This window comes from Cotesia glomerata, linkage group LG3 (genome assembly GCF_020080835.1).
Source record: "Cotesia glomerata isolate CgM1 linkage group LG3, MPM_Cglom_v2.3, whole genome shotgun sequence".
Taxonomy (NCBI): domain Eukaryota; kingdom Metazoa; phylum Arthropoda; class Insecta; order Hymenoptera; family Braconidae; genus Cotesia; species Cotesia glomerata.
Genome location: NC_058160.1, coordinates 30,375,396 through 30,399,950, shown reverse-complemented (window position 1 = coordinate 30,399,950; position 24,555 = coordinate 30,375,396). Strand labels below are relative to the sequence as shown.

At 27.5% G+C, this 24,555-nt stretch overlaps 1 protein-coding gene and 2 long non-coding RNA genes across 4 annotated transcripts in view; 1 reads left to right on the top strand and 2 right to left on the bottom strand.

Annotated features, from left to right (window-relative positions):
- Positions 1-24,555, bottom strand: part of LOC123261264 (MAP kinase-interacting serine/threonine-protein kinase 1-like) — a 42,656-nt gene that overhangs the window by 8,171 nt on the left and 9,930 nt on the right. Inside the window, exon 2 of one of the 2 annotated variants that reach the window (XM_044722831.1) lies at positions 13,407-13,515. In XM_044722831.1, coding sequence (XP_044578766.1) covers positions 13,407-13,515 — 109 coding nt within the window. Of the gene's footprint in view, positions 1-4,329; positions 4,895-13,406; positions 13,516-24,555 lie in introns of those variants that run through there. The other variant, XM_044722832.1, reaches the window with a different exon arrangement.
- On the top strand, positions 1,854-10,832 carry LOC123261266. The gene is made up of 3 exons (XR_006508639.1): positions 1,854-1,864; positions 8,779-8,859; positions 9,680-10,832. It is a non-coding gene; the product is annotated as an uncharacterized LOC123261266 (long non-coding RNA).
- LOC123261265 lies at positions 2,163-4,314 on the bottom strand. Its single transcript, XR_006508638.1, has 2 exons — positions 3,434-4,314; positions 2,163-3,194 (listed from the first exon to the last, which is right to left on the bottom strand). It is a non-coding gene; the product is annotated as an uncharacterized LOC123261265 (long non-coding RNA).

The window sequence follows — 24,555 nt, the reverse complement described above, 5'->3', positions numbered from 1 at the left end:
TTCTAGCTTACTCTCGAGATGGTAGATCTGCAGGAGATAATTTTTTTTCTAAAAAAAAAATTAAATTTCGACGTTAAACAGTAACATTACACCGGTACGTCGGTGTATTGTTGAAAACAAATCAGCATTTATTTAACATTAATTGAAATGTCGAGTGCGCTGAAATTAATTGCGCAACGCTATGACCCGTGGATTTGTATAAATAATAAACAATGAATGTTTTATTTTTTCACTTGCTGCTGAATGAAATTTTATTTTATTTTCTTTAGATTTGTGTTTCACTTTTTAAAATAATAATTTTTTTTTACGCTATTGGATATCTCTTTCCCGGGAATAACAATTGAGATATTTGTACGATGAGTTTATTTGTGATTGCAGTGAATTTATCGTACATAGATAAATTTACTCGTTTATTTAATGCAACAAATGTATATAGAGATATTTGCATACGAGAATATAACTTTAAATTCACTCTGGCTGATGCTTGTGAGAGCAATGAGTGGGCGTGGATTTTAAGTAGCGTGGGTTCAAGAGAAATCAGACAAAACCAGAACGCCCAGGTGAGCTAGATGGATATATCTAGACTCTACAGACAGGTATATATTTATTGATAAAGTATCATCATAAAAATATTTACACAGAAAAAAATTAACTTGAATCAAGTAAATAATTTTGAAGAATTTCATCTTTTTCATTTGAGTTGAAAAATTTTTAAACTAAGAAATTTTTCTTGTTTTAAGTAAATTTGACTAAAGTCTTGATTAAAATCAAGATAATTGCAATAAAAAAATGTTTTAAAAAATTTCCAAATAATTTTTTTTTTGTAATTTTTTAATTAAATTCTTTCATAGTAATTTAATTGTTATAAAATTATAAAAAAATTTCTAATGTCAGTTAACTTCAGTGTCATTTAATCAATACCATTAGTCATCAAAATTATTTTTTAGGTTCAAGAATTTTTCTCTTGATTCAAGTTAATTGTTTTTTCAGTGCATGATTGGACAAAAATTTTTTAAATAATATAATAGTGTTATTATAAAATGAAACAGAAATCAAAGAAAATAAATAATGCTTTGTAAATTTATCAACTAGACCCTGAGAATTTGTAATAATAAATGTGAGTCACGATGACGCTTTGTCTAATGCAGCCAATATCGGTTTAGTTATTACTATTACACATGCATTGTTTTAGAATTTACCAAGTTAATATTGTAATATTTTATTTGCTGACCGTATAGAATAATTTGGTTAAAGTGATTTATATTATATCAGTTAATTTAATTATTAGACTGATATACAACAATCAAATAAAAATAAATTTGAATAGTATAATGGCGATAATATATGATAATAAATTATTCACAATAACAACCTCGAGACAATAAAATAATTATTGAGTGTATAAACGGCGAGGAAAAAATAGTTAGATTATCGCGATGATTTTATTCTCATGCAAGTCAACACTTGCGGGATATAATAGCGTAAAGATAAAATAAATAGCGAGAAAAAATAAAATAAACTTGAGAAAATACACGATGATGATGATGATGATAAAAGATTTTAAACGTTGAAATAAATAAAAAGTGTCTGTAACAATAAATTAAAATGTGATTTCGGGCGTGACAATTTAGATTTGCACTTCTTGGTATCTTGACCGTAAGTATATTTTGGTACGGTCGTTGCCGACTGCTACAGAACTCGGTTTAGTTTGTGAGAGTTCAATGACTGGCACAGAAAAGGAACGACGCCATTTTAAACACCAGAGATGTGCAAGTAAGATATATACTCATACAATTCCCAACCGCAGCTATTATATATGCATCTATCTGTATATTTACATCGTCAGAGCCAAGTAAATGTACTAGTCGCTGGACATCAAGATCTGGTGGGAAATATTTTGCGTAAATTATAAAACTACAAGTCATAAATGTCATCACGCTCGGTAAATTTGTTCTAAATATCTCTTTAATTTTTATATAACTCGTATCGGAAATAAACACAAATTAGCTTTATAAATATTTAAATTTTGAAGACACAATATAATTATCTAAATAAATTTAATATAAATTTTAAAAATAATACTTAAATTGCTTTCCGGTATCGCGAAAGGAAGCCTGTGATTTAACGCTCGACCTTTCGCTCCAATCTTAAGTTTCTTTTTAGCAAAACCGCGACACGCTAGACGAGACAAGATTTTAAACAAAATCTCTACAATTTATTGCTTGCTCTGTTAGTTTTTTTTTTTTTCTATTCTCAAAGTAGATAATTGACTGAAGACAATAGCGTGATACCGTCAACATTTGAGGAATTCATGAATAAAGAACAAAACTGGAATGTTCTCACCATGAGCCTTATAAAGGGTCTTTGATAAAATAATTAATAATTAAGCTAAAATGGCACAAAGAACCAAACGGTTGGAATTGATAGCTCTATTGTGAACCGGGCTAATGGCCAAAGATTCTGTAACTGTTACACAACAATCAGAGAGATATTGACAATATATTTGACCGAGCATGAGTATTAAATACTGATGATGTTAAAATGGAGTCCCTTTGTCCTTAATGGATTATTATTTCCATTAAATAGAAACGTAAATCAGTAAACTAGTCAACGGTTTAATTTGACATGAACAACAGAGCCCTTTCAAGTTATTCTGTTTGTTTCCCCTCTTGTTGTTCTGCTGTCTCTCTCTTCTTTCTTTCTTTCTCTCTCTCCCTCTCCCGTATCTACTTCCTTTACATCTACAAAGTAAAAGTGTGTGTTATTATGTATCTCATGGGTGGATAGGTATATTAGTGTGCTGTGGCTCTTTGTTTCTATTTGTCCTACCAAACGTTTTCTGGTGGTCCCTTTCTTTGTCCTGGTGATCCGACTAACCCACTTGAACTCCTCGAAAATAATCTACACCCTGCCAACTGCCGGGAACGGTTAGCCAGCACAACTAAATTTCAACAAAGTCGACAGATTGCTTTGATTTTTCTTTGTGTCCAACAAAGAACACGGGAGGTTAATTTAGACCTGGAAAATCCCAGTTCTCTGCGGGGAATAATAATGCAAGCTACTACTTCTTCTATTTTTACGTTCTTCGATGACAAAACCCAAGCTACATATAACTTGGGTTACTAAATAAATAAATAAATATAAACTTAATAAACCTTAGCAGTCTGACTGATAATACTACATACTCCGATTACCTGCACAGAAAAAAAAATGTTCTTAAATCAAGTATATAATTTTGAAGAACTTCATATTCTTGATTTGAGTAAAAAAATTCTTAAACTAAGAAATTTTTACTTGGTGTAAGTAAATTTTACTTGATTCAAGAATTTTTCGTCTTGATTCAAGAAAATTATCCTCTTCAAAATTATTTTCTTGGTTTAAGAATTTTCCTCTCGAATCAAGTTAATTTTTTTTTTCCGAGTGGCATACTAACATCACCAAAAATTCAACATTGTAAGCCTATCATAATCATCTCTAAGAATATGTAACTATCTTTTGTTTTATTCTTTACTTTCCTTCAGCTTGTCGTCAAAACGTTGAAAACATTGATTAATTAATTAATATAAGCAAATAATTAGCATTTAAGAATTAAAGCTTTGGTTTATATAGAGTCATTATATATTATATAATATTGTTTATACTCTGTTACTATCTTCAACTCTGTATCAGTTGAGTAACCCTGTTATTGGCCCTCTGGGCTGTTGGGTTTTAACAAAAGAAATAAATAAATAAAATAAACTTGCTGTGGTATTAATAACAGACCATAAATACGCCTGAAGAAAAAAAAAAAAAAAAAAAAAAAAAAACAACTGTCTATTTTAGGTTTTAAAGTAAACAACAATATTAGCAAATGCAACTCAGAAGTTGATTCGTTAATATTTTTAGGGACTATGTGTTACAATAAAGTCTAATTGTCTTGGCTTGACGACAAATATTGCAAAAGTATGAGTAAACACCAACTGCATGTTAACTAATGGAGTATGATGATGCATTTATGATGTATAAGCAAAAGCTTTTTAATTTGTTGCGTAACAGCGTTGAATAATTCCAAAAATCCATACAAGTGAACTAAACAGGCTTCATTGTCTTCGGGAATTAGAATAGTTCAAACACCCGGCTTATACATAATATAACAGTGAATATGTGTTTGTATTATATCATGAAGCCTGTACAATATCTGTCGAATTATTTGAGTTGTTCTATAACACCGGAAAAAAGCGTTGAAAAAATTACTACTCTCCAAATCCTAGATCTTCAGTTCAGGAAGTTTAAAAAAAAGTTATGAATACATTTTTATTATCATTATTTAAAAATAAAAATAATTCTTACCTCTTCCGGCGTCTTGATGACCATCCTCACGCTCTTCCAATATTTTTTCCACCATGTTTCTTCTTATAGTAGCAATTATAATAATTATAAATCTGTCAGCTTAATATACAACTCTGAAACTTGTAACTTTGTTGCAAAATACGAAACAATGCAAACGAGTCTTTATATTTAAATACAAATTTAAAGATTTATATTTTTTATTTGGCTGTCCTTTGCTCTTCCTCAATATTTATATCACGCACCAATATCAATAATTGTAAAAAAGAGTCAGTCGTATATACAAAAACACCTATACACTAGATATTTTATATTTTTAATTACTGATATACAAACAATCGCCCCGCAGTTATTGGAATAACAAGTTCTATAGATAACTATTTTTATTTTATATTTATGATGGTATTGTATTCTTCGTATCGAGAAGCTGACTCGGTTTATCAACCGATCACCACGATGACAATGATATACACTCTTTTATTTAGAAAAAATAAAATAACGTACCTTCTGTCTAAAACAGCAGTCGCGTTTTTTTTTTTTTTTTTTTATTATTTTTCAATAGTTATTATTATATAAAATAGGCTGACCGTTGGTATGTTGGTTATTATTTCTTCTCAGCAAAAACAATCAGCAGCCGCGGGTTCCGGACCGTTGTATATCAGTGTATCACAGATATAAATAAATATATAAAGCCTATCTATTATTTGCCGCTCAATAAGATGTACTTTGAGTGGAATCGACTCTGAAATACAATCAAGATGTTGTTATTATTTTTAAAATTATTATTTTAATTACGAGTCGAGTTTTAAATATTTTTAAAATCTTTTTTTTTTTCAATAAATACTATCACAGACTTTGACACTGCACTCCTCTTGTAATTATTCTTCAATAGAATTATTCTGTCAATTCTTCTGTATCTGTAAAAACCTCCTCTTGTTTTCTTCCAGTTGTTATTATTATTTCTTCTCCTTCCTTTAATAAACACTCAGAAATATTTCCTCCTCTTCTTGCTTTCTTCTCAGCTTCTATTTCTCAGAATATTATTCTCAATCCTTTCAAACGGCCAACTAAACAAAGCGTCGAAAAGCTTTCAGGCTCTTCTCCGCAGCTTGTCACTGTTGATTTTCCCCACGAAGGTTTATTTGAAATTTAAAAATTCAAATGATAAACAAAAGTGTAATTATAACCGGGAATAATTAGGCAAGTAGCATAAAAATCCCTTGATGTTATAAATTTTATTATTCGCTATCGCAAAGCCTCTCGCATTAAGCGGCAATAGGGCTCGGATGCGCATTTAAAACCCTTCGACTAACACATCTGGCCACGCTCGCGATCACCTTCCCGCACTGCTCATTACTCGGCAGCTGGTTTCCGACTGAGCCCGGCAACCCTGTATCACCACTACTAACTTCCCCGGCGGTTTTAATCCCCCACCAGGCAACCTTTGTTTTGCTTCGTTTTCAACCGCTCTCCGCGTCCCGCGCTCCGCGCGCCACCAAACTGAGATCAGGCGACTTCGCCAACGCCCTCTACTCGTCGCTTTGTGTCACGTAGGCACTATGTCGTTCTCATTTTCTCCACCGCCCAGTTCTCCCTCTTTCTTCCTCGCTCACATTTATTCCCACTGTTTATGCGCTGTCTAAAACTAAAGCTCTAGAAAATACTATACAAACACACTCACGCATTTATTTTTTATGTATGTATACATGTTTTCTTTATTTAAAAGTTAAATGGATGATGCAAAACCCACGTTGGTTGCTATTTTACTAAAAATATTACGAAAAATGACTTAACGCAACTGACGTATTTGGAAGAATAATATTTCGAAGAAATTTTTTTTATTTGTATTCATTTAAAAAAACAACTGTAAGTATTTTTTATTTTTTTTTTGATTAATGAAATACTTATAATAATATATATTGTTTTAAAGATGTCATCAGAGTCATCTAAAAGAGCAATGAAGATAAAATATATGGAAAGTTATCGAAAATTGACAATTGAAATCAACTGACATCTGGAAATTTTTTTAGATTATTTATAAAATACATTTTTTATTTATGAAAATAAAGTTAGCCGACATCTAAAAATTTTTATGATTTTTTTTATTGAAAAATTATTATTAACCCTTCAGCACTCTCGCAAAACGATTTACTATCATTACTCGCGCGATGAGAAAAACTCTCACGCCTTTTGTGGAAGCGCACGCATGCTTATAGCCCCTTTAATTTAAAAAATCTCAAACAAGATAAATTTTTTAAAACAAAAAAAAAATTGACTTATTTAATAATAATACATCCAAACACAAATGCACTCTTACGGGAACCTCCGAACTACACCGATCAGACCCGATTTTTTAAATTCTGACCCCTCTACTTTACTATTGCGATGAGAAAATATCTCACAGAGTTAATAAAATTTATTTTATTTTTTTATAGTATAGAACAATTTAAATAATAATATTGCAATCTGAAATAATATTAATTTTTTGGCAGATAGAAAAAAAATCACATAGTCATTCCATTTGAAATTTGAAAGAAAATTTGAGTTATTGATGAGCGTGAGAGAAAATCTCATAGCGAGAGGGCTGAAGGGTTAATTAAGGTAGTTAGGCCCAAAAAGCAAAAATTCAAGAAATCTCCCTAACTCCGTATAGAAGTATTTAAATACATAATACAAACGCTGTTAAAATTTAGAAACGATTTACCACGTCTAACCGAAGATAATTGCAATTGAAAATGACATTTTTACACAGACGGTATGGAAAAAGAGAGAGAAAACCGCGAAGTTTTATTATTTTTGTATTGAAGAAATTTTAAGAATTTCACGAAAAACTAATATTACCTAAAATTACCCTACAAAATTCTGGAATTCCTTACCACATAGTTATTGAGAAATCATTGATAAGCTAGTAAAGTAAACAAATAAAGTCATGCGTGGAAGTAAGTGAGCGACAGCCCGTAAGAGAGGCGACACTAGCGAATGAAAGAGACAGCAGTAGCATAAACTATAGGTTGGGAAAGAACTATCTTAAAAAATTTGTTTCATTTGTTAAAAACTTCAAAAACTATAAGTGCAATTTTTTAAAAATATGTTTTAGTTATAATTTAATAAATTAAGCAAAATAAAAAAATCAAAAATGTCGGCTAACTTTAGTATTATTTTTTATTTATAGTTAATTAATAATACTAAAGTAAGCCGACGTTTTTAATTATTTGATTATTTTTCATTTACTAAATTCGAACTAAAAAATATTTTTTTTTTAATTGCACTTATAGTTTTTCAAGTTTTTTACAAATTAAAATTTTTTTTTATTTTTTGTAATGACTTTTTCAATAAAAAAGTTTTTAAATGTCAGCTAACTTAATTCTTATAGTTAATTATATTAATTTTTATGACACTGAAATTGATAGATATAAAAAATATTCTTAAAATTTTATGGCAATTGAATTATTGTAAAAAAAAACTTAAATTAAAAAATTTCACATGTGAAAATTAATAAAAATTACAAGTGAAAATTTTTAGAAGCATTTTTTTATTATAATTGATTCGTTATAAAAATTTTTTTAATTGTTTCGTTGGGAAAAATTAACAAATGTCTGTTAATTTTAGTATCATAATTTATCTTACTAAAAAAAAAAAAAAACTAAATTGTCAATTACAAAGATATGAAGAATTAAAATAAGCGGTTGAGAAACTCGGTCTAGTCTCGTACATTCGAATCGAATATTATAATCATAATGATTATAAAATTATTGGAAATTTAACAGAGGTAAGTTAAATTAAAAAATGCAAATGATAAACAATTATAATTTAAAATAAAACTAAAATAAGTACATGACATTACAGTGTCACGGGCTGGCAATTTTTCGGCAACAGCAACAACATACAATGGCAGATGTTACTGCTGCGAGCTACGGGAAATAAAACGATCATGGATATTATATCTATATATATGTTTAAATAGTTGTTTTGGTAAAAAGAGAGAACGATGCGCGCGCATTCCCGGCCACGTAAACTTGATCGTTTTATTTTGCTGGTCGTTTGTTATGTGTAAGAGGATGAGCAAGCGAGAAGACAACCTGGCTTGGCGAACAGTGAAGAAAGATGGATTTAAATGTACGCCGTACAAAGCGTGCGCGGAACAGAACTCTCTGGCAAACATGGTGGATTCGCTAGATATAATACATGTATATATATGTAACTATGTAATGTAAATCTTTGCAAGTATGAGTTTACTCCATTTGCGAGCCGGTCACGTACATACACCAAGTTGGAGATTTACTCATGCGTGAACACACGATACTAAACCCAGCCTGCATACGCAGGACAAAGATATAAAATATCATATATATATATATATATATATATATATATATATATATATATATAGCATATATATATATATATATATATATATATATATATATATACAATATAGCTAGATGTTTGAAGTATCAAATGGAAGAGCTTGAAACAATCTTTAACAGTTATAGATACTTCTTTCTGATGTTCACCATCTCGGGCAATTCTAGTGTAACTATACCTTCTATGCTTCAACTAGATTTTATTTTTATTTATCTATTTATTTAGTTTTAATGCCAAGATGTTAAGCCGGATGGCAAATTGTTTATACATAGATAATGTTTAAATAAGTACAGTGAATTTTGGAGTATTAAAATTTATAAAATAGATTGCATTTAAAAAAAAACACTGATAGAAGGATTTATTTTTATTAAATAATATTTGTTAATAGTTAACAAATCATTTATTAGAGATCACTTTTTAGTATTAAAATGTTTCTTAGTATTTAAAATTATTTGTTTGTATTTAATAAATTTGATATTCATTTATTAAATATTAATAAATCTTTTTAAATACTAAGAAATATTTGTTAAGGACTAAAAAGTCGCCTCTAATAAATGATTTGTTAAATATTGACAAATATTTTTAACTATAAACAAATCTTTCTATCAGTGAAGAAATATTCACTGAGAAAAAAAAGTACTGTTGATAATTTTCAAGAATATATTTTCTTGTCTAAAGAATTGATCGAATTAATCGAAGTATTTTTTATTTAATTCGTGAAACTATTCGTTTGTTAATCTATCACAATTAATACCAACATTTAATTATCATGATAGAAATTAATATTCTTTTATCAAAAAACCAAAATTCATTTTAAACGATTTTTGAGCCTAAAAATTTTTTTTCTGGACAAAAATTTTTTTTTTCTCAGTGTTCATCATATTATTATATTATTTTCCAGCATACTAATTTCTAACTATTCATTACTCAATAAAAAATCAAATAATTTAATTTTGAAAGTCTAAACTGAGAACATTTACAATTTCAGAAGGCAAGTTCTTCCAAAACCGGAGCAAAATTTGGCATCTTGAAGGAAATATTATTATTCTTAGCTGCTAATCTATCTGATCGCCTAATTTCAGAATCTTCTTTTATAAATAATCTACGTAGAAATTTTATATTTCAAATTAGGATTCAGATACCAGATAATTATTTTTTAATTGCAAGTATATGCAATAATAAATGATGAATTAATTATAAAACATAATATAAATAAAATTAAATTTCAAGTGGATGGATCGAAGGATTTTTATTGAAAATGTGGATATATAAGGCCTCCACGTACGTGCCACGTAGCAACGACAGCATCACGAGAACACTTTAGTGGGAGTTTAAATGTTTTTGCACACATGCGCTCTGCTAAAAGCTAAAGTAGTCTATACTTCGGTCTCTGGTACAAATACTGAATAATCTTTACTGGTATCGATGTAAATGTACGATGGTTATGTACGGAGTACTTGCACTTTTTTCGCTCACCGTGGGAAAATATAAGTACCTGGGTTTCTAATTTCAGCTATTAGTTCTTAAATAAAATCAATTATCGACGAGCAGTGTAAATATAGATATAAATGTAGGTGCACTATTAAATATCTCTGCATGTAGATTGATGTTTGTAATGGTTTGTTGGTTACAAAGGGAGCGTCAGCACGCGTTCCACGCAATTCAAGGTCAAGGGGAAGGTCGCGTGGGATACTATCGACTTTTGGTATCACTGCTATAAAATCCTCCCTCATCTACTCCACCTGATTCAACTCAGCAAAGACTTGCTGCAATAACAAGTTTAATAAAACCAAATCAATTTATTTTTTCACTGATAACAAAATTTTTTTGGTAAAAAATTAAGACAGAAGCCGTGACGCAAAAACTAGCTGACACAATTCGCAAGCAAAGGGGTTTAGTTTGTAAAAAAAAACTTTCTCAGAGGCTCAAGTGCGCAAAAAAGGATAAATTAAATAAATAAAGAGAAAAAAGCGTATAAAATGTACAGCAGATGGGTACGAACACTTTCTCAATAATATTGCGGTTTAAATGCTTCAGGGCCGATGTTTATCAGCGTTCAGCCGGCTTGAAAAATTATAACTCATATTTTAAATGTTTAATTTAACATTACATTGTAGATTGTAAGTACATAAATTTTTTGTTTGCCAATTAAATATTTTATTATTTTTTAATAATACGAAAGTTAGCCGACGTTTTTAATTTTTTTTCAATGATTAAATTAGAACAAAAAAATATTTTTAAAAATGCACTTACAGTTTTTCAAGTTTTTAACAAATGCAAATTTTTATTTATTTTCTTGTAATAATTTTTTCAATAAAAAAAATAAAAAATTTCATTTATAAAAAACTTGAAAAACTGTAAGTGCATTTAAAAAAAATTTTTTTTTTCTAATTTAATTATTGAAAAAAATTTAAAACATCGGCTAACTTTCGTATTATTAAAAAATAATACAATATTTAATTGGCAAACAAAAAATTTATGTACTTACAATCTACAATGTATTATTTAATTTTCATTATTTTTTATCTTAAAATTAGTTTTTTGAATACGTGATAGCGTATTTAAATAAATTAAACGATAAATGATACAGTTCATTGATATATTCGACAGCTTAAATTATAGAGATTATCTAGTGACTATGTAAGTGTAATAGGTAAGCTTAACAAAACTTTTACCGTTATTAACATCAAGTAGCTATAAAATAATTTTTTTATTTATCTTTATTATGATGTACTGAAGATAAAAAGCATTTTATTTGCGCTGCTGGGTTTAGTATAGTGTACCGAGCTGATGGAAAAATTTGAAATAAAAGACCGAGGTGTATAGCAATAGTGTTGGTGTCTGATAACACGAGGAGAATCGCGAAACCGGTTTGCATGCGAATCGAGGACCCGGCCCGATACAGGCTCTCTGCTCTGTCTTGTGTATTATACTATATATAGAGAGGGACCAAGGAAAATAAATAGTGGGAAGTAATTTTATATATATGTATCTTTATGTTCCTCAGCTCACTTGCCTCGGACGGTATTATATACATCATCTAATCATTAGGCCAATTATTTTTACTTGGGGTTAAGATGAAATGTAATTAAAATAAATTATTTTATATTACTTGGGCTTTTATTTTATTCGGAAATATTTTATTTAATGAATTTTATGGAAGTTGAATGAAAAAAAAATTTATTTTCTGATTAAAGAGGAAAAAATTTAATTAATTAAAAAAAGTTTTTTAATTTTTTCATTGAAAAAAAAATTCTTGACTAGAAAGTAAATTTTTTTGGCTCAAGAAAATATTAAGGAAGATTGAAAATTTCTTGAATGAAGTCAAAATTTTTTTTTTGCTCCAAAATAATTTTTTTCTTCCTTAAAATTTTTTTAGCGCAAGAAGTTTGTTTTTTTTTTTTGTGTATAAATTAATTATTTTAAATTTATAAAGATAAATATTTTTACGAGAAATGAGTTTTCAAAACTAATATTAAAATTATAAATTTTCTATTTACAATTAATTTATTGCTCGTATAATTTAATAATTCAATTAAATTAAAGGTTTGTTGTCAAATTTTTTGTTTGAATAAGCATAAACTTAAAATCGCTGGTAATAAATAATGACAGCGATACTCCGCATGTATTTCGTTTAAATATGTGTGTAATATGTATATATATGAGGGCTGTTGACCATGAAAAGAGTGAGACAGTAATAACTAATTTAAAAACTAATGTTCTGACAGCGAATGGTCTGCCGTCATAAACATAAATTCAAACTGAAAACATTTTTCCGACGCTAAACAAACTTTATTATCTAATAAAGTGTCGTAGGTCATGGAATTTTAAAAACGGAAAATAATTATTGTGTTATCTTAGGACATAATAATATTTATTATTCAACTTGTTTTGAATTATATTATAAAAAGAATGAGCTAATCAATTGATATAAATAATTAAGATTTTACTTAATCTTAATTTTATAATTTTTAATCTTTGTTTTTTTTTTTATTGTGTAAGATTAGTCTTATTTAAAATGAAAGGTATCATTATGTTAATGATAAAAAATAAAAATAGGGTATTGTAAATTGTAACAACTAAAACGATTAGGTGGAAAGTTTCCCGAGGAAGGTATAACATCGGTATCGTGACCAGAGGCTTTTGTTTACTCGTGAGTCATGAAACAAATACATATATACATCACCTTTTTGCCGGTTTATTATTAAATAAATATATAATAATAATTATATCTCGAGCAAGACATCTGTATGTATTTATATTTTTACAAACAATATATAATATCGATATAAATAAATTAAAAAAACATTTTATCACGAAAACAAAATAATTATCGAATAAAAATACCGCGCATTTAAACCCGAGCAATTATACATTAATAATTAATTGTTAAGCTCTACTTTCAGTACCCGACAACCTCGGGTTCATTTTATAAACAACAGAAGTTGAGTTGATGTACTCGACACACAAATATATCGGCAGTACATTGTACTCGTTAGAAATGTGAGAGTTTAAGAGAGTACTCCGAGTTTTTTCACTCTAAAACATTTTATACTTTTTCCCTTTTTTCAAAATTTAAAAATTTTTAAAAAGTGCAATGCAAACAAAATTCGGATCGATTTAATTATTAATTATTACAAACTATAAAACGCACTCTTCTAATCCAACTTTATTGCTATTTATTGTATACTATTATTTATAAGTTGTGTAATTACCCGCTGATGCTTCTGCAGACTCTTTTCCGCATCCGTTTAAAGTTGCTTCCGGCTTCTCATCGCTCTCGACGGCTTCAGATGACGTTTCCTCCCCATCTTTCTGAATATTCTGCAATTATATAATTTATTAATATTTATAAGTTGTTTGTTCTTTTTAGATAATTATTGTACAGCTGATAAGAATAAGCGCTTAATATTTAATATAAGTAAAAGTAAAGAAGAAAATGATATTGTTTGTACACGTTCAAGTTTAAGGCTTTGATAAACAGAGAGACGCTAAATCCTTTTCTTTTTATTGTAAATAAAATTGTGGCAATAAAACAAGGACCATCTTCACATCAAAATACTTGCTTTTATTTACAACGTGTATAGTTTGGACCAACGTGTTTACGTTCTGGAGCAAACCGGTCTTTGAGCTTAAAAAGTTTACCAAAAAAAGTAAGAAGAAATAAATTAGTCAGTACTTGTTGTGATTTTTTTTTATTCTTTAGAAAAAAAATTTTTTTTCATCAATCACAAACAAACAATTTAGTTTTTAGCAACTTTTTTTGTTTAATTAATTAATTTATTTATTTATCTAATTATTTATTTATTTACTTATTTATTTAGTTTTAATATCAAGACATTAAGTCAGATGGCAAATTATATATACATAGAGAATGTTCAAATAATTACAATAAATTTTGGAGTATTATTAAAATATATAAAACAAATTGCATTTGAAAAAAATATTATTTTTCAACATACTAATTTCTAGCTATTTATTACACTGATAGAGGGATTTGTTAATAATTAAAAATATTTGTTAATATTTAACAAATCATTTATTAAATACCACTTTTTAGTCCTTAACAAATATTTCTTAGTATTTAAAAAAATTTTATTAATATTTAATAAATAAATATCAGATTTATTAAATATAAACAAATCATTTTAAATATTAAGAAATATTTGTTTAATACCCAAAAGTGTTCTCTAATAAATGATTTGTTAACTATTAACAAATATTTTTTGATGCAAATAAATCCTTCTATCAGTGTACTTAATATAAAATCAAATAATTTAATTTTTAAAGTCTCTAAACTAAGTACGTTTCAGGAGACAAGTCCTAATAAAACGGTAATTAATAAAAATTCCCCTTGAATTTAAAAATCTAAAGAAAAACAAATTAATTTATTAGGATTAAATATTCTAGTATTTACAGTTAGTTATTTTTTATGGATTTGAATAAAGTAGAAGCAGTAGTTTGTTTGTTTAATTTTTGCCTCGCTGATAAGATAAAAAGTAACTTAAAAAAAAATAATCCTGTCATGCTTCTGTTGATCTTTACTTTGGAGAGAGAATAAGACGGACACAAAATAAGAAATAAAGTACGCAATAAAAAAAAAAAGGATTTGCCACGCGTAGATTTCTGGCCACAAGGTTACTGTATAGTCTCATCGAAAATAATTCTCAAGGCCCCGGGTCATTTTTGCCAATCAAAAAAAAGCATAAGCAGATTGACGACACGTGCATGAACTTTCGATGCTTCTTTGTACTTAGGATCCTTCTGCTAATTCAATTACTTTTTTTATTGTTTGCTTTTTTTTTTGGTATATAAATTAGCGCGCTATCATTTAATTATCAAAGACCGGAAATTTAATTTTATTTTATTTAACTGGCAATAAAATTTTTATTAAAAAATCTAGCATATTAATTCTCTTTAATTGTCAAGAAAAGATTTAATTATAATTATGTGTCAATTATTTGAGATAATAAGAGCGATTATTTATCTATTGATCGTTTATTATTGATCAAATTCAATAAAATATTTTTTTTGTGGATAATCAATCAAATAAACGCTCCCTTTATTAATCACAGGAAAAACAATAATTGGATAAATTCATAATATTGACGTCATTATTTGATAAAGAAATTTGTTGAGGTCAAAAAATTTCCATTGGTGAAAGCGAGGTCATCTTCACTTTTAGACAAACTGAAGCTATATATATATATACGCGACAATTAAACAAAAACAGTTCATTGCGTCAGTATTCTAAATAAAATTTATATATATTTTTTTTTCTAGACCCTAATAGTGTCAAGTCAATGCCCGGTAAATTTAATCAAAATCCCACTCATATATTTATTTTCAGTTCCCAATTATTTTCAATTCATCCGTTTCTATTTCAATAACCACCTCCTATTTTTATTTTTCTCTTTATTTATGTAAAGGATCAATAATTATATTGTAAGCAACAAGGAGTTAATAAAAAAATTAATTATTATTATTATAACCCTGCAAACTGCTAATTTATTTTACTGTGATTTCTATAGCTCATTACTCGCCATAATATTATACGGCAACTATAAACGTTTCTACTTAACAATTGTCACAGTTACAGTGTCTTGACACGAGATAGGGTAGGAAGTAACGAGTTGTGTCCGAGAAATGACTACAATTAGCGTTTGTTTGTTTGTTGCTATACTCATTTTTCCTTTTAAATAAACTACCGACAACTCGGACAATTTTTATCTTCACGGTTGATCAAAACTAGTAATGACAATTATTTATTATCATTTTTTAATCTATATTATTAAGAGAATCAATAAATGACCTTGTATCTTGTGAACTATTGACATTTTTAAAGATATAAGCTCATCCCGATGTTACACTCATTAAGACCTTTCATTTGAGTACCCACATCAATTTTTCATATATTTTATATATTTATATATTTCACAAATACCATATATATATATATAAAAAAAAAGCCATGTGGGTACTTAAATAAAAGGTCTCGATGAGTGTAACATCAAAATAAGTTTATATCTTAAAAAATGTCAATATTTAAGAAATGACCTTGTATCTCGTGAACTATTGACATTTTTAAAGATATAAGCTCATCTCGATGTTACACTCATCAAGTTCTTTCATTTGAGTACCCACATTAATTTTTCATATATTTATATATTTATACATATTTTATATATGTATATATGAAAAATATATCAAAAATGCATGTGGGTACTTAAATGAAAGCTATTGATGAGCTTAACATCGGGATGAGCTTATATCTTGAAAAAAGTCAATTGTTAAAAAACTACAGTGCAATTTAACAAAAGTCATTATTTAAGTCACATAGTGACTGCAAGGTTGCTAGTTTTATTTAATTTCAAAAGTTTTCTTCTTAAATTTCCTGCGAAATAATTTTAATTATGAAAGTTTTTTTTTTTTAGTTTGAAATAGTTAAAATAATTTTTTTTAACATCAATTTATTCAGCACAATTTTATTTCTTAAAAATAAAAAATTGAAAGAAAAGTATCGAGATTTATGAATTTTTACAATTAATTAATGATTCAAAAGTAATAAATTTATTTTTTTACTCTGCAAAAAAAATGAAATATTTAATAAAGAAAAAAATGTCAATATTTTATAAAATTGATTAATTTTTTTACTAAGTTAATTTAAAAAATGTGTAAGGGTCAAAAAACGGTGCAGCTACACTTAATGACCTTCTAAATAAATAAGCGAACAATAATGATAGTAGATAAATAAATAAAATAAATAAAAATAATAAAGAAGAAAGAAATGAGAGAAAGGAAAGAAGCTGAAAGATCACCACGCCTATACCAGCGAGACTGGATAACATTATTTGCTGAGGAGCTTTTACGCTCCAACGATTACAATAGGATCAGTTCTATCAATCGTGACGTTTTACCATAATTTTTTGCAGTGTAAGTGCACATACACGGCAGCATATGTAAAGAAAGAGCGATACGTTATTGGTAAAAGGTCGACAGACCTGTGGGAATAAAATCTAACATTTATATTTATATTAACATTACTTAAAAAAAATGATAAATAAAATAGACGTTAATTTTCACTTACACTGGTTATTTTGTCAATTATGTGGTTATTTATGCTCAATAAAAAAATTCATACTGATTTACTTTCTCTTAACTGTAATTTATTGTTTGTTGTTGATCAAACGATTAATATTCAAGGCTTAGAGAGTACACTCATACATACATAACGACAATGAATTGACGCGACCTACTTGAAGGTGTGACGGTGTGACGAGTACTTAATACACTCTACTCTATTCTATCTACGGGACAGGAAACGCCGGCATAAATTATAATATGTTAAAACAATGTATTGTTAAAAAACAAACAAATAAGATAACAACAAATACCTCAGAGTACTTAATTAACCAATTAGCATTTGATAATTATAATAGTAACGGCAATGACTAAGTTATTATATAAATAACTTAAATAACAACGCTACCAAATAAGAAATTAATAGAAGAAAAATAATTGTAATAAAAATTAAATAAACTGGACAATTAATAAAAACAAAAGATGAAATTCAAGTAGAGTTTTAGAAAAAATATAGAAAATTTTAATTAAAGAAAATTAAACGTTTAATTTAATTTTACAATCGTTTAATAGAAATTAAAAAAAAATAAAAGGATGAAATTAAAAATTTTAAATCGCTGTTTTAAATTAATAAGAGAATTTTTTAATATAACTTTTTAAAGAGTAAATTTATCACATAGGATGAAATTCAAGTAGAATTTCATAAAAAATATAGAAAATTTCAATTAAAGAAAATTAAAGTTTGTTTAATTTAATTCTACAAGGGTTTTATAGAAATTAAAAAAAAATGAAAAGATAAAATTAAAAATTTCAAATTGTTGTTTTAAATTAATAAGAGAATTTTTTAATATAACTTTTTAAATAATAAATTTATCGAAAAGTTACTGAGGACTTTTTTTTGTAGAACGTTTAATTTTCTACAAGAATATATTTTTATTTAATTATTTTGATCAGTCGTTAAAAAGTTTCAAACTTGCAAAGTTAAAAAAAATTTTTAAATATCAATAAAATTTACTAATTAAATACTGAAAAAATTTCCCCAGTTATGAATCTATGAATTAGTAATAAAATAAAAAATAAATTTTGTTCGCAAGCAATGAACGGATGCAATAGGCAATAAATAAGTTTAATTTATTTATCGCGCTGTCGGGATTAAATAGTAAAATCTAATAAAAAATAGCGGAGTTGATGGATCCGAGAGAAAATACATATGTTATTATAGACGAGTAAATATAAAATGCCATGAAACATGGATATTATATTATTATATTCTACAGAATAGGGAAGGGAAACCGAGTTGAGGAATATGTATAGTTGTCTATTTAGTCGGTCAGTGACTCATATCACTCAGCAAACATAAAACTGGTGAATGTATACATACATGAGGCTGTTGATAGTTGTACTGGCATTTATAGTCTACAATATCACTATACAGCAGTGGGATTGGGTAATAGCTTACAAAAAGACACAAGTACATTAATATAAGTAGCGATTATTTCGTAAGTAGCAAATAGCGTTGAGTCTTCAATTCTGGGATCTAGGTATGGCTTGGATGTGTTTTATCTTACCGATTGCGATTGTCATAGTTACAGTTGCGATTAGAGTGTTATGATGAGAGTCTGATGAGCAACTGGTACAGTCAAAGAGATTATGATGATAATGATGAGATGCTCTCATATAAGAGTATATATAATATAGATATATATATAAGCGCTTAGAACACGAGCAGCAGTTAAAAAGAGCCAATGAACTTGAGTGACCTAAGAGCTGCTGCAGAATTGTTGCGAGCTCTGCGACACCTAGTGTAGTATGAGTAGTAAACCCAGTGAATGCTCGTCGAGGTCTCGCTATTTCATCACGACATCACTTTAGCCATGCTAATTGTTTATTTTATGCTCCACTCTCTTGCGGTTCTTTTTTTTTAGTTTATTATTTTATTATTAATATTTACAGGTCATTAAACTTCGGAAAGTATCAATTTTTCTTGGTCTAGTCTTTGATAAATTTTTTAATGTTTTATTCTCTTTCGAGGATTTTAATTTATAATTTATAATTTATAATAGTTGGCCATTTTTTTGGGTCATCTAATAGGTTTGTTGACGGGTCAATGAATGCGTTATTCAAAATTCAACTCTTTCACAACACCAGTTTCAAAATCGTATGCTGATCATGTTTTTTTAAATAAAAAGTTGTTGTACTAGATTTAAAATTAAATTAATCATCGAAAATTTTTGATGAAAATATAAGTTTTTTTTTTTTAGAAGCGATTCGCAAGTGTGGTTGATAAATTACTTTCATTTAACTTAATAAGAAAACAAATTATGTGATATATAAACTAATAAATGAGAAAAATTGACTAAAATCCCCTATAATCTCTCGTCAGAGTCCGAGACAAGATATTCTATCTCAAATCCCCTTCTATGTATTATTTATAAGCAATTTCTTGAATTATCCACTGAATTTCCGAGTTATTATCGTTATTAAGTCAATGAAATACCTTAAATTTTTTAATTATATGATAATTTAAACTATTTATAGCAAACTTGCAGAAAATTTTTTTAAATATTTTAGAAATTAATATTTTATCGCGCGATTTTATAATTATTATTATTTTCTATATTATTAAGAGAATAAGAAAAATTTTGTGTCCAGGATAGTCATATGATAGAATCGGTTTTTTTTAGTGAAATTTAGTGTCATTACAAACGTCTTGATTTGAATTTGTGCCTTTTCAAGATTTCATATCATTCTCACCAATAGCCAATTTATTATGATAAGTATTTAGTTTACATTCAAAAATTCTCTATCTTTAGATACATAAATAAGAAATGACCTTGTATCTTGTGAAATATTGACATTTTTAAAGATATAAGCTCATCTCGATGTTACACTCATCGAGGCCTTTCATTTGAGTACTCACATCAATTTTTCATATATTTATATATATTATATATATGTCTATATGACAAATATATAAAAAATGCATGTGGGTATTCAAATGAAAGCTGTTGATGAGTCTAATGTCAGGATGAGCTTATATCTTTAAAAATGTCAATATTTAAGAAAGTACAGTGCAATTTAACAAAAGTCATTATTTAATAAAGCAAAATTTTATTTTTATTTCAAAATTCAAATTCAAAATTTAGATTTTTTAAAAAACTTATTTAACAATAATAATAATAAAAAAAATTTTGAAGTTATTATTATTATTGTTATAATTATTATTATCATTATATTAGAAATAAATAAATAAGGAAATAATTTTATATATAAAAAAAAATAATAATATAGAGTAGCGTGGGTGTGAGTCATATAATGCAAAGACGACCGTAAATTCAACTCAGTTTGCAACGAGTCAAGAAGTGATTTATCTTACAGGTGATTAATCTATCGGAGCATGTTCCGATTGAATTGACCTCGGTGTTCTATCACGATTCTAGATAATATTTTATGCAAAGTACAAAAAACACCCTTTTCATTTTCTCGATACAAGACAATACTAAGAATATTAACAAGATAAGAATAAACAAATGAGATTGGCTAACGCAACCTAAAGGCTAAATTTAGTCCGTATGCGTGTTATGCATTATTACAATTTATAATTTATAATTTATAATAATAGGTATTGTTGATGTTTAAATGTATTATTTATTATTTTATTCTTAAGAATGCAATTAACTAGTTTGCCCGCACATGACGTGGTACATCGTACATCGCTCTGTTACGCCAACTCATCAGAAAACCTTGACTTTATTGGGCTGTATAAGTATGCGCATGAAGATACGACTAACACACATAAATAAAATGCTCCACATCCTTTTCCTTTCCATTCTGCACACGGTTTTTTTATTATTTTTTTTTTTTTTTCTTTAATTTATACTGTTCAGATGTGTATCTGTAATTGTATATTATGCGATCGTCGTGATTCTTTGATTTACTATCTTCCAATGAAAATTTATACCAAAAAAAAAAATATTAAAAATAGATAAATTACAAAAATTAATTTTTATAAATATATTTTTATTACCTGATAAAAAAGAAATTAAATTTATCAAAGAAAATTTTAGAACTAATAAAATAATTTTTAAGTTTTAAAATAAACTTTAAAAAATATTTTTTTTCTTTTGTAAATTTTTAAATATCAATAATTTATTTTTAATAAATTTTTTTTCGTGATAAATAATTTATTAAATCATTATTGAAAGAAAATAGCCATTCAATGACTTTTAAATTCGACATGAAGCTTTTGAAAATATTTAATGAAAACAGATTGACGTGATATATATAAAGAGGAGACAAGTAAAAACCTTGACTGGGTAGAAGATTAAAAAAAAAACAAGCTATTGTGTTGAATTAAACTTGTTATGTCGTTGAAGCTTTTACTTGCAATCATTATATAAGTCGATGAGATGTAGGAGATGAATTGATCTAATCGAGAGAGATGTAAATAGTAATAGTAAAAATAATAAGCACTAGCAATTAAAACTGTCAGTAAGATTTTCATTCACACTCTCAGTGGGATTAATAGTGTCTTGGCTGATTATTTTTACATTAATTGCTGCAGCGTTATGAGCAAATACCGAACTAAGATTGTGAATGATCTTTGCTTGAGACAATTGCATTTGAATTAATTCTAATTTTGTGGTATGTAGATTTGAAATTTGATATTTTAATTAAATAGTAAGCATGAATGTATAATGAAAAGCGCGGAAAATATTTACTGACCTTATCCAACCACTCGGTCACGCGATTGTCGACGAATATTGCGCATGAATACGCATATAATTCTATAAATAAATTGCATTTGCCGAGGATGTTGACAGTTTGTTAGACTGCAGAAATTATTGTATTAAAATTATTTTTATCATTATTGTTATTGAGTTTAATCTTTAATATTTGCTTTATTCTCGAGAGGTAAAGCTATATTTACTTTTTTTTCAATAGAATAATTTTGTTTTATGCACTTAGTGCTAAATTTTTAAGTATTTACGCAAGTGAAAAATAACTTGCGGGTTACTTTGCGCAATTGTTGTTTTTGACCTAAATTTTACTTTTAACTAAAAATAGAAACTAAAATTCGCAGAAACGATTTAGCTTTTTTTAAATAATTAAGTATATCTTTTCGTAAAAATATATATCATTTTTTTTTTTTTTTCAATAATATCTTGTAAATTTAAATTATAAATTTTGCTGGATATTACTCAGTAACAAAATGAATTTTTAATTTACACCAAATTGGTAATAATCGATTGCAAGATGTTAAATATTAATAAAAAGAGAAAGAGGAACATCCATTACCGAAGAAATAAATTATATTAGCATTGACAATTTAAACACCACGCGATATTTCATTTTGAATAATATATTTCTGTATAACGAGTAATAGATGATAAGAAGTTAATATATATGACTAGTTGTTCAGCTCAGTTCTATCATAATCTCTTTGCAGACAGTTTAATTGTCAAAGAGCGTAATGTCAATAATAGAAGGTCGTTGACATTACATTACATATTCAAATAATTATCGGAAAAACGACAGAGTTATGATGAATGATTTATGCACAAGAGTCTGTAACGCTTCAAATGGTAATGTCTCGGTACATTGATAATATTTAATGCATTAGGTCATACGAAAGCTTTTAAATGCTAACAGCGATGATAAATATGGATTAATTTCTGACGTAAAAATGAAACCCCAAAAATTCAGTTATGTAAGCGGATAATTTACAGTTTAGTTATAATTTATTATTATTATTATTAAGCATACTTAAGGATGATGAAAAAAATAAATGAATGACATGGAAGGTTGTGTAAGTTTATTAACCGTATTTACATTTTATTCAATAATATAATTGTAAAATGCTCTGATTTTGTTTTAATCGTTTAACCGCGCGACATGACGTCAACAGTATCGATTGATATTATTTAATAAGCCGTTTACTTTGCTCTGGTTGTCACTGTTTTTATTACGCCTTGACTCATTTAATTTTTCAAATTGTTTCATCATTTTTTATGAGTTATTAATACAGTTTTATCATTCGATTATTGTTTATCCTATTGAATTTTTTTCCTCCATTAATCGTAAAGATATAAGTACATAAAATTGTCCGAGAATGACTTTTGCCGAATGAAAAAGGACGATTAAGATAATTATACTTATAAACAAAGTCGTTTTTATAAAAAATCATTTTTGGCTGATGAAAATTAACTGCGTCTTACACACAAGGTCAAATTGCAAGAAAAAAAACTTTGATAACAATTAAAAATATATATTGTACAGATAAAAGTTATAGCGTTTTATTTCGAAACAATATGGTTTTTTAATCAATAAATTCTTTAATAATTTTATATAATTGTCTGGTAATTACTCTAATAATGATGAGTCTATTTAAACTTATGCTTTTTTTTTGTAATTTTACGACGCACTAGAAAAAACTAAGTGTTAAAATTAAATTCACTAGTGGTTTAATAATTCTTGAGAATCAAAAATTAGAAATTTAAAGAAATTGGAGGTAAGATTAGCTTCGATTAATGAGTCAGAGGGTAAAGGACTATTGAATCGATTAAAAATAGTGACACGACTATAAAAATTATCATATTATATTAATAGAATGCAATTAGTTTGCTAGAGGTCGTGTACAATACATTTTCATTGCTGTAATATTAATTGGTGTATGTATTGCTGCATTAACTAAATGCTGATGGCTAATTATTGGTCGTTGTAAAATAATAATACTAATTTAGAAAATTTTTGGTTATTATTTTATTTTATTTATTAGAATAAACGCAAATCGGCAATGTACATAAATTATTTAGTACTTAAAATTATTATAAAAATGATTTAATGGCTAGTGATATAAATTTATAGTGATATAAATTATTATAAGAAGGTTGGCAATGGCCTGGTCAGCTCGGTGCTCGCTTTTCGAAAGAGTGGGACCCGGGTTCGATCCCAGCACGCACACCAATATTTTTCAGTGATTATAATTAAAAATATGTGCGTTACGTTACGTTGCCAGCCTCTGGAAGTGGCAGAGATAGCCGGGCGGCACACGTCTGACTTGGGCGATCACACATTTTAAACAACAACTTGAATGGGTGACCACTCTAGTTAGCGTTGGCTAGCGCGAGGGATCTCTGCACACTAGGAGAGGGGCCTAATGCTCCAGTGGTCGATAAAGAAGAGTTTGTTATCAATCACTGTAGACTTAACCCAGCTCCGACTGTACTAACATGGGTTTTCTCTGTGGTTTTGCCATGTTACTGTTCCAATAGCCGAGTGGTG